Source organism: Arachis hypogaea, chromosome 14 (genome assembly GCF_003086295.3).
Source record: "Arachis hypogaea cultivar Tifrunner chromosome 14, arahy.Tifrunner.gnm2.J5K5, whole genome shotgun sequence".
In the NCBI taxonomy this organism is placed as follows: Eukaryota; Viridiplantae; Streptophyta; class Magnoliopsida; order Fabales; family Fabaceae; genus Arachis; species Arachis hypogaea.
Window position 1 is genome coordinate 555,513 of NC_092049.1, and position 15,606 is coordinate 571,118.

The 15,606-nt window shown below is 32.7% G+C and overlaps 2 protein-coding genes across 3 annotated transcripts; both read left to right on the plus strand.

Annotated features, from left to right (window-relative positions):
* The first annotated feature begins 482 nt into the window (after window positions 1-482).
* Window positions 483-7,296, plus strand: LOC112740785 (beta-amyrin synthase). 2 transcript variants are annotated; one of them, XM_025789405.3, is made up of 8 exons: window positions 483-730; window positions 922-1,136; window positions 2,813-2,998; window positions 4,221-5,312; window positions 5,996-6,094; window positions 6,209-6,265; window positions 6,382-6,750; window positions 6,873-7,296. In XM_025789405.3, the coding sequence occupies exons 2-8, from the start codon at window positions 936-938 to the stop codon at window positions 7,146-7,148; spliced, it is 2,280 nt and encodes a 759-aa protein (XP_025645190.1). In that variant the 5' UTR covers window positions 483-730; window positions 922-935; the 3' UTR covers window positions 7,149-7,296. The 2 variants fall into 2 exon arrangements, with proteins under 2 accessions (XP_025645190.1, XP_025645189.1); XM_025789404.3 differs by having other exon boundaries at window positions 562-787.
* A 2,758-nt stretch (window positions 7,297-10,054) lies between these two features.
* LOC112740428 (U-box domain-containing protein 35) lies at window positions 10,055-15,178 on the plus strand. The gene is made up of 7 exons (XM_072213519.1): window positions 10,055-10,591; window positions 10,670-10,794; window positions 10,877-10,998; window positions 11,386-12,517; window positions 12,635-13,396; window positions 13,878-13,965; window positions 14,976-15,178. Exons 1-7 carry the CDS (start codon window positions 10,399-10,401, stop codon window positions 14,990-14,992), a joined length of 2,439 nt encoding a protein of 812 aa, XP_072069620.1. The 5' UTR covers window positions 10,055-10,398; the 3' UTR covers window positions 14,993-15,178.
* Window positions 15,179-15,606: the final 428 nt, after the last annotated feature.

The following is a 15,606-nucleotide window of genomic DNA, read 5'->3' on the forward strand; positions in this document are numbered from 1 at the left end:
AAGATGAATTTTGACTATCCACAATAGAATATATTTGAATATAAAAAAGATATATGAGCAAAAAATAATCAATAGGGAGCTGGATTTGTCTCGCAAAGATATAAGAAAAATGATTTTTATTTTTGGAAAAGTATAGGTAACCAACAAGATTTTTGAACAATGTGTAAACAATGTGAATTAATAAGGTTAAAAGAGTAAATTTAATTAGTAGCATTAAATTAGAATGTAGTGTATTTTTATTTGATTGGTGGTTGTTCATGTTGTTCAAAATTTTCATTGTTTCCCTAGCACTCCCCTTTATTTTTTAATAATTTATATTTGAATATTGGTTTGGGGAGTGCTAGGGGAACAATGAAAATTTTGAAACAACCACCAATCAAATGAGAATATACTACACCCTAATTTAATGTTACTAATCAAATTTACTCTTTTAATCCTATTAATTCACATTATTTACACATTGTTCAAAAACCTTATTGATTACCTATACTTTTCCTATTGGTTTTGCAGGCGTGTCCCACACTCCCACTAATATAAGAAGTAGCACTGGGCTAATATAATAAATAGTAAGGTTGATGTTGTGTTATAAAAATAGGGCTCTGCAGAATTCAAGGACCCTCCAAATAAGAGTAGAAGTCATCATATTCCTTCAGATCCCCTGCCTGCTTTCTCTGCTTCAGCTTCTATTTACATTCATACCTCAGCTTTCCTTCCCTTCCCCGTTCCACAGGCACTTATGCATACATATTCTCTATTATTTATATTGATCACAATTTGATTCTCGTTGGTATGTAATAAGTAATAACTCTCAACTACTTATTATTACTCTAATACAACTACTTAATATTGTTCTAATACCTATTACTTTATATACATAAATGCAAAAATTTATTTCGCATCTTTGATATGATGAATTATTAGGGGAGGGTGCGAAAATGTGGAGGCTGAAGTTAGGAGAAGGTGGAAAGGACCCGTACATATTCAGCACCAACAACTTTGTGGGGAGGCAGACATGGGAGTATGACCCCGACGCAGGAACTCCCGAGGAGCGGGAGCAGGTTGAGGCTGCTCGCCACCATTTCTATCAGAACCGCTTCAATGTCAAGCCCTGCGGCGACCTCCTTTGGCGTTTTCAGGTACCATCACCACCCGCACCACCCCAACCGCTCCGCTGCCTCTCACTCATCTACCTACTACTTACCCCTTACTTGCCTCGCACGTTTATTATTTTATTTTATTTTCTTCAAAAGATAGGAAGATTCCGTAAGTATGGATTATTATTATTATTATTTTTTTATCAAAGAGACTCGAACCCGTAACCTTTTAATTGAATATAGAGAGATTATGTCATTTGAATTTTAACTCATTGTCATATGGATTATTATTATTATTATTATTATACAATTTTTCATATAATCAAATTAAAATTTTTCTATTTAAATTGATACCTTTATGTATTATTAGCAGTTTAGCACAAGGTTATATTAGTGCTTAGAATATAAAACTCACTAAAGAAACTCTTAATATCTACCAAACACATTATTATCTCATTATATTCCCCAAGTACCGCCCGACATGCACCATCTCACTTACCTTATTCCTCCAATTCCCTTAGCCGCCTTTTTTACGGAAACTTTCTTCGTGTGAACAACATTTGGTTAAAATCATATGTAATTCATGTGTTTCCATCATAAATTAAGTTGCCACGTAATTCTAATAATAGATAAGTTTATGATAAAAAGGTTTTTGACGTATAGTATTTATTTTCATAATAACAACAATTAATTAAGGCGGATTATAATTTATATGTTACCCAAGTCCCCACATTATTTTAGGGATATGCTTCCATCCTCACGCAGCATGAGATTATTGGTGTAAAATGTAAATACAAGATGTGACAATAATTTATATAAGCACAATTTGCGAAGATATTTTACCATATTTATTTATGTCTACAAATATATTAGTCATCTTTTACTTTTCATTTATGAGTTTAGTTAATATATATTTTTAAAAGATATATTAAAGTTATTATTAGTAAAAAAATTTAAATTTTTAATAATATATAATAAGGAAATCAAAAACTTATGTTTTTGTAATTTTTTTTATAAAAACTTTTCAATTACAAACTAAACTTATTATTTCTTATTCCTGCAGATGTACTTAATAACTTCTCTATTCTTTCCTTTTGTCATAAAACTGTACTGCAATCATCTTTAGCATGTGTTGAGGCTTACTACACATCTAGTTTGTGTTTATATTATTGTTATTTTAGTCTTTTATTTTTGAGTGTAACAAAAAATATAGTACAATATATAAACTAAAATGTAAAATATTTTTTTCCTTCCTTTTTTATTCGTTTAGAAGGAGAATTACTCTTTCACTGTTAAATATAAAATTTATTATATTATAAATACATTCATAAAAAATATTTAATCTTATATAATATTATACTATTATTCTAAAGAAAAATACATTTTTATTAGAAAAAATAAATCAAAATTGTAAATAAACAAATCTAATAGCTGTTCCTTCATCATTTAGTTTCCAATTTCAAAGGCCGCTTTAGAAAGCAGCCTAAGCATAAAATCTCTTTACACTTGATATAGGGGATGGTTATTACCATTTTGATAAGGTGGAAACTCAGGTGCAGTCAACTTCACGTGAAGTTGATAACTGAAAATTGTTAGATAAAATTTAATTAAATCAGTCAAATCATTTAACATCTTTCAATTATAATAGAATATAAAAAAATATTATAAAAAATGACAAATATAACAGAATGAAGCTGACTGAAAGGTGGCTTGTGCAGATTCTGAGGGAAAAGAATTTTAAACAAAGAATAGAGTGTGTGAGGATAGAAGATGGGGAAGAGATCAGTTACGAGAAGGCAACAGCAGCATTGAGAAGGGGAGCACATCATCTTTCCGCATTGCAGACGAGTCATGGCCATTGGCCTGCTCAAATTGCGGGTCCACTCTTTTTCCTTCCTCCCTTGGTAAGTACACAAGTAGAATACCATCAGATATTATTATTTTAAATTAATATTTAACTAGTAATAATTTATATTTATATTTATAAAAATTCACATATTTAAAACAAAATATTTTTTAAATTAAATCTGAAATAATGAGATTTGTTCTTGGTTTGAATTATTTGATAAAATAATCCTCAAAATCATAAACTTATATTTCACAACTCTTAGTGTGTGTCAAATATTTGAGGCAATGGTTCAATATATGAGGAAATTAGGGAAGTTGGGTGGAGTATGAATGGGTTAGAAAATGAAGATTTATTTACAATAAGAATTTTTTTTCGCAGATGTTGAAATATCATGATTTAATGCGTCACAAAGTACTGTTTTTAATGAAAGTAAATTCAAGTTAACAATTGAATTATTTTGTCCAACAATTGTCATGTTAGAGGTCAAGTATTAAATTCGTTCTTTTATATTATTTTTTCAGTCGCAATTTTTTTTAAGTGTTATTTTGGTGTTCTACACGACTCTGTGAATTTCAGAATAAAAAAGTAATTTTAGAATTTAGTTAGAGAAGAAAAATTAAATATACTAAAAAGAGGAATTCAAGTTAAAAATGTGAATTCACATACAATCCATTGTCGTAAAACTTAACTAGAGATGACATGATTGTAGCTATTAGTAAGGATAATTAATTAAGTAAAGTAAAAATTTAACAAAAAAATAGTTTAAGTTAAAGTAATTTTAAGTTAAAAAATGTAAAATAAGATAAATTTAAATTATTTTATACTGATCTTGAAAAAAAGTGGTATAGAAGAGAGTTTGATTGAAATGGTGAATAGTAATAGTAATGTAAATTAATGAATGAATGATAGAGTATCCACTATCCAATAATAAATTGTATTATTCGATTCAATTATATCAAAAATAATACGAATTAATTAATATACATATTAAATTTTTATTATTAAAATATATTTAAAAAAATTTGTTTTAAAAGTATTTATTTGAGTAACTCTCTTGTATTATATATCGGAAATGCTAATGGTACAATGATTTTGTTGAACAATATGAACAACCATCAATCAAATAAAAACAAACTATACCTCTAAATTAATCCTCTAAATTTTAATATTAAAATAATCATCCGCACACTAATAAAATAAACATCTGATATATCTATTATTTACATTGTTTAATATTTTCATTGTTTACCTATACTTTTTTCCTATATATATTGCAGGTGTTTTGTATGTACATTACAGGGCAGCTTGAATCGGTTTTCCCAGAAGAGCACCGGAAAGAGATTCTTCGGTACATATACTATCACCAGAACGAAGATGGAGGGTGGGGGCTACACATAGAGGGTCACAGCACCATGTTCTGCACTGCACTCAACTACATATGCATGCGAATTCTGGGAGAAGGCCCCGATGGGGGTGAAGACAATGCCTGCGCCAGAGCAAGGAAGTGGATTCATGATCACGGCAGTGTAACACACATACCTTCGTGGGGAAAGACTTGGCTTTCGATACTGGGACTCTTTGAATGGTGCGGAACCAATCCAATGCCCCCTGAGTTTTGGCTCCTTCCTTCCTTTCTTCCTATGCATCCAGCAAAGATGTGGTGCTACTGTCGCTTGGTATACATGCCTATGTCATACTTATACGGTAAGAGGTTTGTGGGGCCCATCACGCCCCTGATCCTCCACTTGAGGCAGGAGCTCTACGGCCAGCCTCCTTATGAGAAGGTTGATTGGAAGAAAGCCCGACACCAATGCGCCAAGGAAGATCTCTACTATCCACATCCTCTCATACAGGACCTCATATGGGATAGCCTCTACATATTCACGGAGCCGCTTCTCACGCGCTGGCCCTTTAATAAACTGGTGAGAGAGAGGGCCCTCCAAGTCACAATGAAGCACATCCACTACGAAGACGAGAACAGCCGATACATAACCATCGGCTGCGTCGAGAAGGTCTTGTGCATGCTTGCTTGCTGGGTGGAAGATCCAAACGGAGACGCTTTCAAGAAGCATCTTGCAAGGGTCCCTGATTACCTTTGGGTCTCGGAGGATGGAATGACCATGCAGAGCTTTGGCAGCCAGGAGTGGGATGCTGGCTTTGCTGTTCAGGCCCTCCTTGCTGCTAACCTCCTCGATGAACTTGCTCCCGCTCTTGCCAAAGCCCATGATTTCATCAAGAAGTCTCAGGTTAGGGACAACCCTTCAGGAGATTTTAAGAGTATGTATCGTCACATTTCCAAAGGCTCCTGGACCTTTTCTGATCAAGACCATGGATGGCAAGTTTCTGATTGTACTGCAGAAGGTTTGAAGGTAACAACTCACTCATTGTTAGAGTTTTAAATTTTAATTATACTTTTTTATTGGTTTAAGTTTTTGCACTAATTAATTTGAATATGGAAACTAAGATTGTGTTAGACTCACGTATGGGGAGGAGGGGTGCTTCACCTCGTTGTGGGATTAGAGGAAGCAGAACTCGGACCCTGCGAGTTGTGAATTACCCAGAACAAGAAAAACGAAGAGTCCGAATTCCATGTTTCAGATTTCAAATTCCATCAGCTGCAAATAGGAAGCAAAATTTCATGACCAAAGAACTCGCATGGTCCGAGTTGTGTACTCTGAGTTTTTTTTCAACTTTTAAACATAAATCGGAGGGTTCGATTTGTGTACTCCTACAATTTTAAAAAAACACCAACAATTACATTGTTAAAGTATATCACTCATTTTACTTCTATATCAAAATTTTTTAGCCTAAATTTTTGAGATAAATAATTTTATGATATAAAAAAAAAAACATGTATAAAATTCACACAACCCTAAACAAATACTTACACGAGGAGATGTTCTTTCTCCTATGCATTTATATAAACTTTTGTCACTCATGTACCCAACTTAGCTAAACAGAACAGACTAGCAGTGGCTAGCTGGTAGGTTCTCATCATCAACAATAATTACTTATCCAATTATTATTATCTTGTGTGTTTTCAATTTGTTAGTGTTGTCTGCTTTTATCGATGTTGCCACCGGAGCTTGTGGGGGAAAAGATGGAACCAGAAAGATTATATGATTCAGTCAATCTTCTATTGTCGCTTCAGGTGAACACTAGCTATTATTATTAATTAATTAATATTATTATATTATGCCCCTTCTTCTACTTGTTGCTGACCAATATTTATTTGTTTCGAAATTTGATGAATACATTGTTGCAGAGTAAGAAAGGTGGTTTAGCAGCATGGGAGCCACCAGGAGCTCAAGACTGGTTGGAAGTAAGTGTTGTATGTGTTAGCTAGCTTGATTTGATTAATATTAATACAACAGCAGTAACAGTGCTAATGAAATGTATATATTGGGTTGGATTGGTGGTTTGTGTGCAATTTTTCAGTTACTGAATCCGACAGAATTTTTTGCGGACATTGTAGTGGAGCACGAATATGTAGAGTGCACTGGATCAGCTATTCAGGCTTTGGTGTTGTTCAAGAAGCTATATCCAGGACACAGAAAGAAAGAGATCGACAACTTCATCGCTAACGCAGTTCGTTTCCTTGAAGATACACAAACAGCGGATGGTTCTTGGTATGGAAACTGGGGAGTTTGCTTCACTTACGGAACGTGGTTTGCACTGGGGGGCCTCGCTGCAGCAGGCAAGACCTACGGCAACTGCGCTGCCATTCGCAGAGCCGTCAACTTTCTACTCACAACCCAGAGGGACGACGGTGGCTGGGGGGAGAGTTATCTTTCAAGCCCCCAAAAGGTTTGCTTAATTAATTATTATCTGAAAGAATTACGAAGAGTGTTAGGAGTCAGCAAGTTTTGTAATTTATATCTATTAATTAATTATTATTAGTATTTTTAATAGTGTAAAATTATATGCAGATATACGTACCTCTGGAAGGAAGTCGATCAAATGTGGTTCACACGGCATGGGCTTTGATGGGCCTTATTCATGCCGGGCAGGCAGAGAGAGACGCAAGGCCTCTCCACAGGGCAGCAAAGTTGATCATCAACTCCCAGTTGGAAGAGGGGGATTGGCCCCAGCAGGAGATCACGGGAGTCTTCATGAAGAACTGCATGTTGCATTACCCAATGTATAGAGATATCTATCCCTTGTGGGCTCTCGCTGAATATCGCAAGCGGGTTCCCTTGCCTTAATTCCATTACTTACTCACTTTACTCAATCAATCACATTTACCACAAACCCCATACCAATAAACACCCACGCTTAATTATTGTTATAAATTTATAATCATATTCATTCCTCTATGATCTATATATATGCTTCCAACCTAGTTATATGGTATCTGATCTCTGTTATTATGTATTTCTTCGTGTCGGAGTGCTCGTACGTGTATATGTACAGGTGTCTTGTGCGTTTTGCTTTATAAGGGGAATGACCGAAGGGTATGTACAACTCCCAGCGCAACCAGCCAGAGATAAAATAGAAAAGGAACGATTACTCGTGCACATGCTTGCAACAGAAATCGCAATTATTCATAATTTTATTTGGTGATAGCTAGATTCCTTAACTATTTTATCTTTGACAATATAATATTATCTCCTCTCAATTTGTTGTTTCTTTGAAACTTAAGTCTCACGTAAAATAGTTTATCCCTAATTAAAGAGAAGCACACAATAAAAAAAACTTAAAGCACTGCAAAAAAAATACAGTATAAACACAACTTGTCTTTTGAGAGAAGTTTCACATAAATAGAAAAAAAAAATACACAACCACCAAAAAAAAATAATACAAATAAATGGATGGTGCTATAAGTGATGATAGACTAGTTAGTAGTGATAGTGATGGTGATTGATTGACTTCACAGCTTCACCGTTTCAGTAAGACTACTTGTTGAAATATACGTCAATTAGGGTAAATAAGAAGAAGAAAGAGGATTAAATAAGTGTTGGACAAAATTAAAATAATTAATTATAAATAAAAATATTTTTAACATTTGAAATATTAGGTTTGAACTTTAAAGATGATGAGAATTGATTTGTAAATTAGATTTTTTTGTTTTGATTTATAAATGAAAGAAATTAGAAAATTATTCACTTTTATTTGTTTTAAAGTAAGAAAAAGAATTCAACTTTTGAAATTTTATTTAGTTGAGGAAAATATAAAACGGAAAAAATGAAAGAAAAAAAATTAAGAGAAAAATTATCATTTTTTATTGTTTGGTTAGAATAAAAAGTAAAAAAAAAATAGAATAGTATAAAAAAATAGATGGAAGCTACTAATTTTTTTTTTTAATTTTACTTATATTACATTCAATTTGTTCTTTATTTTTTTATCTTATTCATGTATTATTATTATTTAGTAAATATTTTATGAATTTAAAATAAGATTTATTTATATATTTGTTTAATTAATCTATAATTTTATTTTTATTATTATGTTATTACTAATTTTTTAAAATATCATTGTGATTTATTATGTCATTATTAGTTATTTAAAATTTAACGTTGAGACTTGTTAGGTATATATTTTTTAAAATTTATAAAATTGCAAATTTAATATCATCCAAATCACTTGAAATTGGATCAGACTGGATGGGATCAATTATCTAAAAAAATTTATTCGATTCAAACGGTGAAAAGAATAAACAAAATTTTTCTTTTAGTTTGAAGTCAACAAAAATAGCTAGAGGTTACAAGTGATACAAGTGGGGTGATGCTATTGCTAGAACTTGAGAAGAGAGTTGAATCAAGTTGAATTCAGAAACAAAGTTCTTTTAGCAATTTTTCGCAAAAACATATTATGCAGGAAATTTTTTATGTTTTGTCTCTAAAATCAGAATAGAAAAAAAAAAAGAGAATTAGGTAAACATGTATCTTAGTTCGATTTTTTAGTGTCATAAAACTTATATCCAGTCTCCATTGCAACCATTATGAAATTTTCACTGATTATATATATTAATATCAATGAATTACATCCTAATTTATCTAATATCTATCATTGAACTTCTATCCAAGTTTAATCACCACAAGTACTTTTTCAACTTGGCAAAAGGAAATTAATGCTAGTTCAACAAAATTCAGATACACATAAACTTTTTTTTAGCTTTTTTAATGCATTTCTCTTTCTTTTTTTTTTTCATGGTTTTTTTCATTTTTCAACTCATTATGATATGTCTTTTTTCTCAATTAACAGAAAGATAACATTAGTACTCATAACATTGAAATTTTAAATAAAGCATAAGTGTTACACTCTCTTTTTTTTTTTTTGTCTTCAATTGATATATGTTATGAGGTCAGCTTTATAAGTGAAGCTTGCTCTTGAAATTCTATCACTTTCTCTTTAATTATTTTCTTAATTCTACCCGTTAAAACTGTCTTTATTAACATATATATAATGCATTTTCATTTTACTCTATTAACTTTGTTGTTTGAGGAGCTATTCTACCATCTTTGCTGTAAAATTAGTGTTTATAGTTAAACTTAAAATAATTCAAGGAGGTTTGAAATCGGAAGTTTCTTTTTAAAGAAAATTCAAAACTACTTTTACGGAGTTGAATGATAACTTGTGTTTATTGTCTCACATTGACAAGGAGTATATGGTTAAATTCTTTAGGATTGGATGTATTTTGCTAACCATGGTGAACTTTTTGTTAGTAATTTTTATAAATTTAAAATTCACATAAACATTAGAGTTTTTAAATAATGATGTGTGAAAATTTGAATCGTATAAAGTAAAAGATCAAATTTATATATTGTCGGTAGGTCTGAGAATTTCTCATTGGAATTCATGTTTCATGTTCATTTAACTCTCAATAAGAGTTGGTATATTAATAAAACTATTTGTTTATAACCTGTATACTACTTATCTATAAATAATAATTGGTTCGTAGAAATTAAACAATATTAAAAATAATTTGTATATTAAAATCAGTTATTAGAACATTAAATATAAAATAATTATTTTGATAGTTAATTTTAATGTATAAATAATATTTTTATATTAAAAAAATATTTTTTGTATTAAAAGTCCCTCCGTATTAAAAGAGAAAAAGGAAAACATTACCCTCCCTACTTTAAATATTTAGCGCATATTAATTTCTTTTGGGGCGTCTAAACTTTCTTGATCATTTATTTTACTCTATATTTATAAATGTTTTAAATGACGTGAGATCTCAAATAGTAGTATCGTTATGGTGATGGCTGGTTGGAGGCACTGCAAATGTAATTCATTCCTCTTGTTTGTTTCCTTTAATAGAAGAAGAGGAAAAAGTTTGGTTGACTGGCCATAAATTGGGGGTTACTTTCTATAAATCGTTTTTTCAGATTTAGTTGAGAAGTAGTCTTTTAGGGGGGTTTGAATCGAAGCGAGCGACGCGTGAATAATGTAAATTTGATTGAGTAGAGAGAAAGCTCCAAATGTATTTTGTTTCGAATAGGGGATGAAATGTGGCTTCCAAGTACAAAGGCATCAGTAATTAGAAAGGGGGGAGGGGGGAATGGATTGGTGGCAGTTGCAATAGATAAGGATAGCAAAGGCAGTCGATATGCTCTCAAATGGGCTGCCGATAGCCTTCTAGCCAGAGGCCAAACTGTTGTCCTTATCCACGTTTTGCACAAGACTTCTTCCCCTCTTTCTAGTCAGTACTCCCATCCCATCCCTCATTCATCATCATGCATGATTATAATAATAATATTAATGTTTATTTATTTTTCAGTTGGAGGCAGCCATGCCATAATATGCAACAGCAATATTCCATCTTCATCTCCTCAAAGAGACCATGTCATCAATATTACTAAGGATCTTTTCCGTACCTTCCACTGCTATTGCACACGTAAAGATGTATGTGTTTTGTTAATCTTGTGGAGAACAATAATGATACATATATGATATATGTGTGCGTAATTATGTATTGTTTGGTTAGATACAATGCCTTGATGTGCTAGTTGAAGACACTGACGTTGTGAAAGGAATAACAGAATATGTGTCTTACGCGGCAATTGAGAACCTAGTGCTTGGTGCAGCGTCAAGGCATGGTTTTATTAGGTAAGAAATTAAATAAAGAGAAAAACACAAATCAGCCCCTAACAATTACCTCGAAAGACAACGAGGTTCCTGACAAAAAAAAAACCTTAACCCGGCCCCTGACAAAAAATAAAAACCCAACCCGGCCCCTGACAATTACTTCGAAAGGATAACGAGGCCCCTGTACCAAAAAAAAATTAATGTTATTTTTTTTGGCACAGGAGCTAATCAGTCCCAAAAAAAATTATCAGAGGCTGGATTAGGTGTTTTTTTTTTTCTTGGGGGCCTCGTTGTCCTTTCGAGATAATTGTTAGGGGCCGGATGGGGTATTCACTCTTAAATGAAGTCCTCTCTCTTTGTAAAAGTATAAAAGAAGAATTAATTAATGTTTGTATGGCATGCCTGCAGATTCAAGTCATCAAGTACACCAAGCAACATATCAAAAGGGGCGCCCGATTTCTGTACGGTGTATATAATATCAAAAGGGAAGATATCTTCAGTGAGGAGTGCTTCTCGTTCAGCAGCGCATGCGTCTCCCCTCCTTAGCCATATACAGGCCCTAAATAATGACGATAGTGCAAGTGAAACAAGTAGTCAGTTATCGTCAAGGCGTATGAGCTTCAAAGATCATAGAAGATCCATGAAACCTCACAGCTGGCAGGACGAAGCCACAAGGTCATCACAAGTTGGAAAAACAATGGGAACCGGGGCGGGGGGGTTGAGTGTAAGGTCGTCATGCATGGAGCTGTTAGGCCCAGACTCCGATACCGACATATCATTTGTGAGCTCCGGGAGGCCAAGTAGCAGTGGCCGTTCCTCCTCTGTCTTGTATGACTGCATGGACTCTTCCTCTGCTCGTAATTCACGAGTCTCCACCAGCTCCGATCGTAGCTTGGGATCACTGCGCTGTAGCCTCGCTCTCCCCACTTCCCCCGGCCCCGATATTTCTCTTTCCTTCTCTCAGGAAAGCATTGGAACCTCCTCTTTTTCTCATTCCTCTCAGAACATGGATGATGTCGAATCTGACATGAAGAGGCTCAAGCTTGAATTAAAACAAACCATGGAAATGTATAGTACAGCGTGCCGAGAAGCACTCACTGCGCAACACAAATTAATGGAACTTAACTCCTGGAGAGTTGAAGAGGAAAAGAAATTAGACGAGGCACGATTGGCCCAGGAAGTAGCATTGGCAATCGCAGAGAAAGAGAAAGCAAGGAGCAAAGCAGCCCTGGAAACTGCAGAGGCAGCCAAGAGAATAGCGGAGGCTGAAGCAAACAGAAGAGCACATGCCGAAATGAAAGCCCTTAAAGAAGCAGAGGAAATGAGGAAGCTATTGGATAATCTAGCTCAAACGGATGAAAGATACAGGAAATACACATTAGAAGAGATTGAAGCAGCCACAGATTCCTTTTCTGAATCTCGAAAAATCGGGGAAGGTGGTTATGGCCCTGTCTATAAATGTTACCTTGACCACACTCCTGTGGCTGTCAAGGTTCTACGCAAAGATTCTGCTCAGGGGAAGTCGCAGTTTCAGCAAGAGGTGACCAATCATTGGAATGAGTAATTCAATAAACTACATATTCTTTATTATTTTTATTTAAATTTTGCATTAGGTGGACCAGTCATCTCAAGAATGTTGCATACTAAATGAATGCAGATTGACATACTCAGCTGCATACGGCATCCGAATATGGTGCTTCTTGTAGGAGCATGTCCAGAGCACGGCATACTGATCTATGAATACATGGCGAATGGGAGCTTAGAAGATTGCATGATTCAGAAGAAGGGCAGTGTTCTGTCTTGGCAGCTGAGATTTCGGATTGCGGCAGACATAGCCACTGGCTTACTATTCCTCCACCAGACCAAGCCTGAACCACTGGTACACCGTGATCTAAAGCCAGGAAACATTTTATTAGACCACAACTTCGTAAGCAAGATCAGCGACGTTGGGTTGGCGAGGCTTCTCCCGGCCGTGGCAGAAAACGTGACGCAGTGCTGCATGACGTCAGCAGCGGGAACATTTTGCTACATTGATCCAGAGTATCAGCAGACCGGAATGCTTGGAGTGAAGTCTGACGTGTACTCTTTAGGGATCATTCTTCTTCAGTTGTTGACAGGAAGGGCTCCAATGGGGCTTGCTCACCAAGTTGAGAAGTCCATTGAGAAGGAGGCACTGGGTGAGATGCTTGACCCCTCTGTCCCCGACTGGCCTCTTGAAGAAGCCCTATGCCTTGCCAATCTCGCACTCAGCTGTGCAGAGCTCAGACGAAAAGATAGGCCAGACCTTGGTCAACACGTACTGCCACAGCTCAAAAAATTTAGAGACTTAGCTGAAGGGAATTCCAGCCCAACTTTCTCTTGTAGGAACATTAGTTCTGCAACATCTCCCCATCTCAGTCAAGCTTCGTCTACGCCACAGGTCATCATCATCTTATTAACATTTTATCGGGGCCAGCAACTTTTGTGATTTCTAGTCATCAAATAGCCATCAATGATAGTTTTAATGGTGTGAGATTAATGTAAAATTTCATCCAATGGCTTACTTTTTTTTGCTGGTTACATACTGGTCAGAATTTAACAAAGTTGCTGGCCCTAGACTTTTTCTTTTATCCTCATCATATTCATCTTAGCCTATAAATTGCTTTTTAATATATAAATTGGCTTTTATAAAAAAAAAAAACTCTTTAGTTTAAGTTCAATTTTTTCGTTAAAAAATTTAATTTATTAAAATTCATATGTAGTCAATTTTACTTGAAATTATAATTGAAAATCGTTTGATGAAAATTTAGTTAAATCTTTAGCCGTTGTAAAGTGTCAACTTCACCTGCTTAAAACAGTTTTAGTTCGGTTTGGGTTCAATTTATAAACTCTTTTTTTAACACCACTGTGTATTGATGCAGGACGTAATGAGCGAACCACCCTTTGAACATTCGGCAAGTTCAACAAGCCCCTCAAGTCCACTATTATCACCACCAGGCGAAAAAGAAGGTATTAAGAAACGCAAAAACCCACGTGTAGTCGTTGTTTTCACCGTTAAGAAATCATGCTTATATTTTTTATACTTAATTTTTTGTAATTTTTTTAATAAAAAATAACACTTTTTCTTTTTGTGAGATGTCTAAAATCTAAATGACATTCTTCTCTTTTTAATTTTTAAAATATATATTTCTCTTCTCTTTAATATTAAAATAATTAAAATGAAATATATTTTAATTTATTCGACTAGAATACTCTTTAATAATCATTATAATTATGTTAATTATTTGGTTGATTTAAATAATAATAATAATATATTTATTATTATTTTAATAAAGCTATTTTTTAATACTTTATCACATAATATATTGTAATCTTTTCAAAAATTATTTAATTTATATTTTTTATAGTTCATAATTAACGATAAAATATTAGAAATAATAAAATTTATTACATTAATAAAAATATTTTTCATGCATATTTGAATCAATCAAACCAGTAACACTAATTTATATATATAATTATAATAATTATTAAAAGAATAATAGATATATGTTATTTTAATCATACAAAAATGTATATTTTATAAACAGAAAGAAGAAAAATGTCATTTAGATATTTTACAGAAAAAAAAAATTTTATTTTTTTTTATTTTTTATTTTTTATCAATCAGTACAAAAAATAGAAAATGTTAAAAAATGATTAATGTAAGGATTTAATGTGTAGGCTAGTCTAAAAAATAAAAAATGTTAAAAGAGGATTAATGTAAGGATTTAATGTATATAATTTTTAAATTTAATTAATGTATATGCTGCACGTAATCTCTAAAAGAATTTAATGTAAGGAAATTGCTAGAAGAATAGGCTAGTATTAATTTAAATATAAGATAAAAACAAAGACAAATTATTGATCACCTAAAATTTCTCTTGATCTAATTTTTTAGATTTTCTTTCACATTATTTTAATATATATATATATTATGATGTGTAATGTTGAAGCTGGTTGTTTTGCTATATATATAGGGGCCAAGTCTGAGTAACTCCAACACTAAAATTTCAAAGAAAACATCAATGGATTTTGTTTCGCAGGCAGCAGCTAACACGTGGATTTTTTTTAGTATCTCTTATTTCTTAGTCATGATATTTAATCTTATCATTTAGACAAGGATTATAAAGCATTTCTTGTTAGGCATGTATATATTTTATCTGTTTTGAGTGTTTCTGAATCCCAATTAACTAGTGTGTTAATAGATGCTAACTATGTATTGATTTATAATTTTATTTATTAAATATGTATAAAGATAATAAAAAATAAGTTAGTTGAGATAACATGTAACTTATAATTTAATAATTAAAAAGGTCTTAGAATCAAATCTTAAAAATAATAAAAAAATTACTTTTTAAAAATTATATATAAAAAAAGATATTTAAAAAAGAAGGTAATTAGACACTAATTTATCCTATATTCTCATTTTATATATATAGAAATATAAATATTTATTTAGGGTGCAATAAAACATAGAGCTAGCAACGGATATGATTAATTGGAGACAATATTGTATTTATAATATAATGTAAATATGATAGCCGAGAATAATACATTTTGTTGACCATCCATGCACATACATTGTGAGAACTTTGGATTGGGATATTT

Coding starts and splice junctions, on each gene's coding strand:
- LOC112740785 (XM_025789405.3), top strand. CDS start 936: ATGTGGAGGCTGAAGTTAGGAGAAGGTGGAAAGGACCCGTACATATTC. Junction 2,999..4,220: donor TCTTTTTCCTTCCTCCCTTG/GTAAGTACACAA, acceptor TATATATTGCAG/GTGTTTTGTATGTACATTAC. Junction 6,266..6,381: donor GAGCTCAAGACTGGTTGGAA/GTAAGTGTTGTA, acceptor GCAATTTTTCAG/TTACTGAATCCGACAGAATT.
- LOC112740428 (XM_072213519.1), top strand. CDS start 10,399: ATGTGGCTTCCAAGTACAAAGGCATCAGTAATTAGAAAGGGGGGAGGG. Junction 10,795..10,876: donor GCTATTGCACACGTAAAGAT/GTATGTGTTTTG, acceptor TTGTTTGGTTAG/ATACAATGCCTTGATGTGCT. Junction 10,999..11,385: donor TCAAGGCATGGTTTTATTAG/GTAAGAAATTAA, acceptor GCATGCCTGCAG/ATTCAAGTCATCAAGTACAC.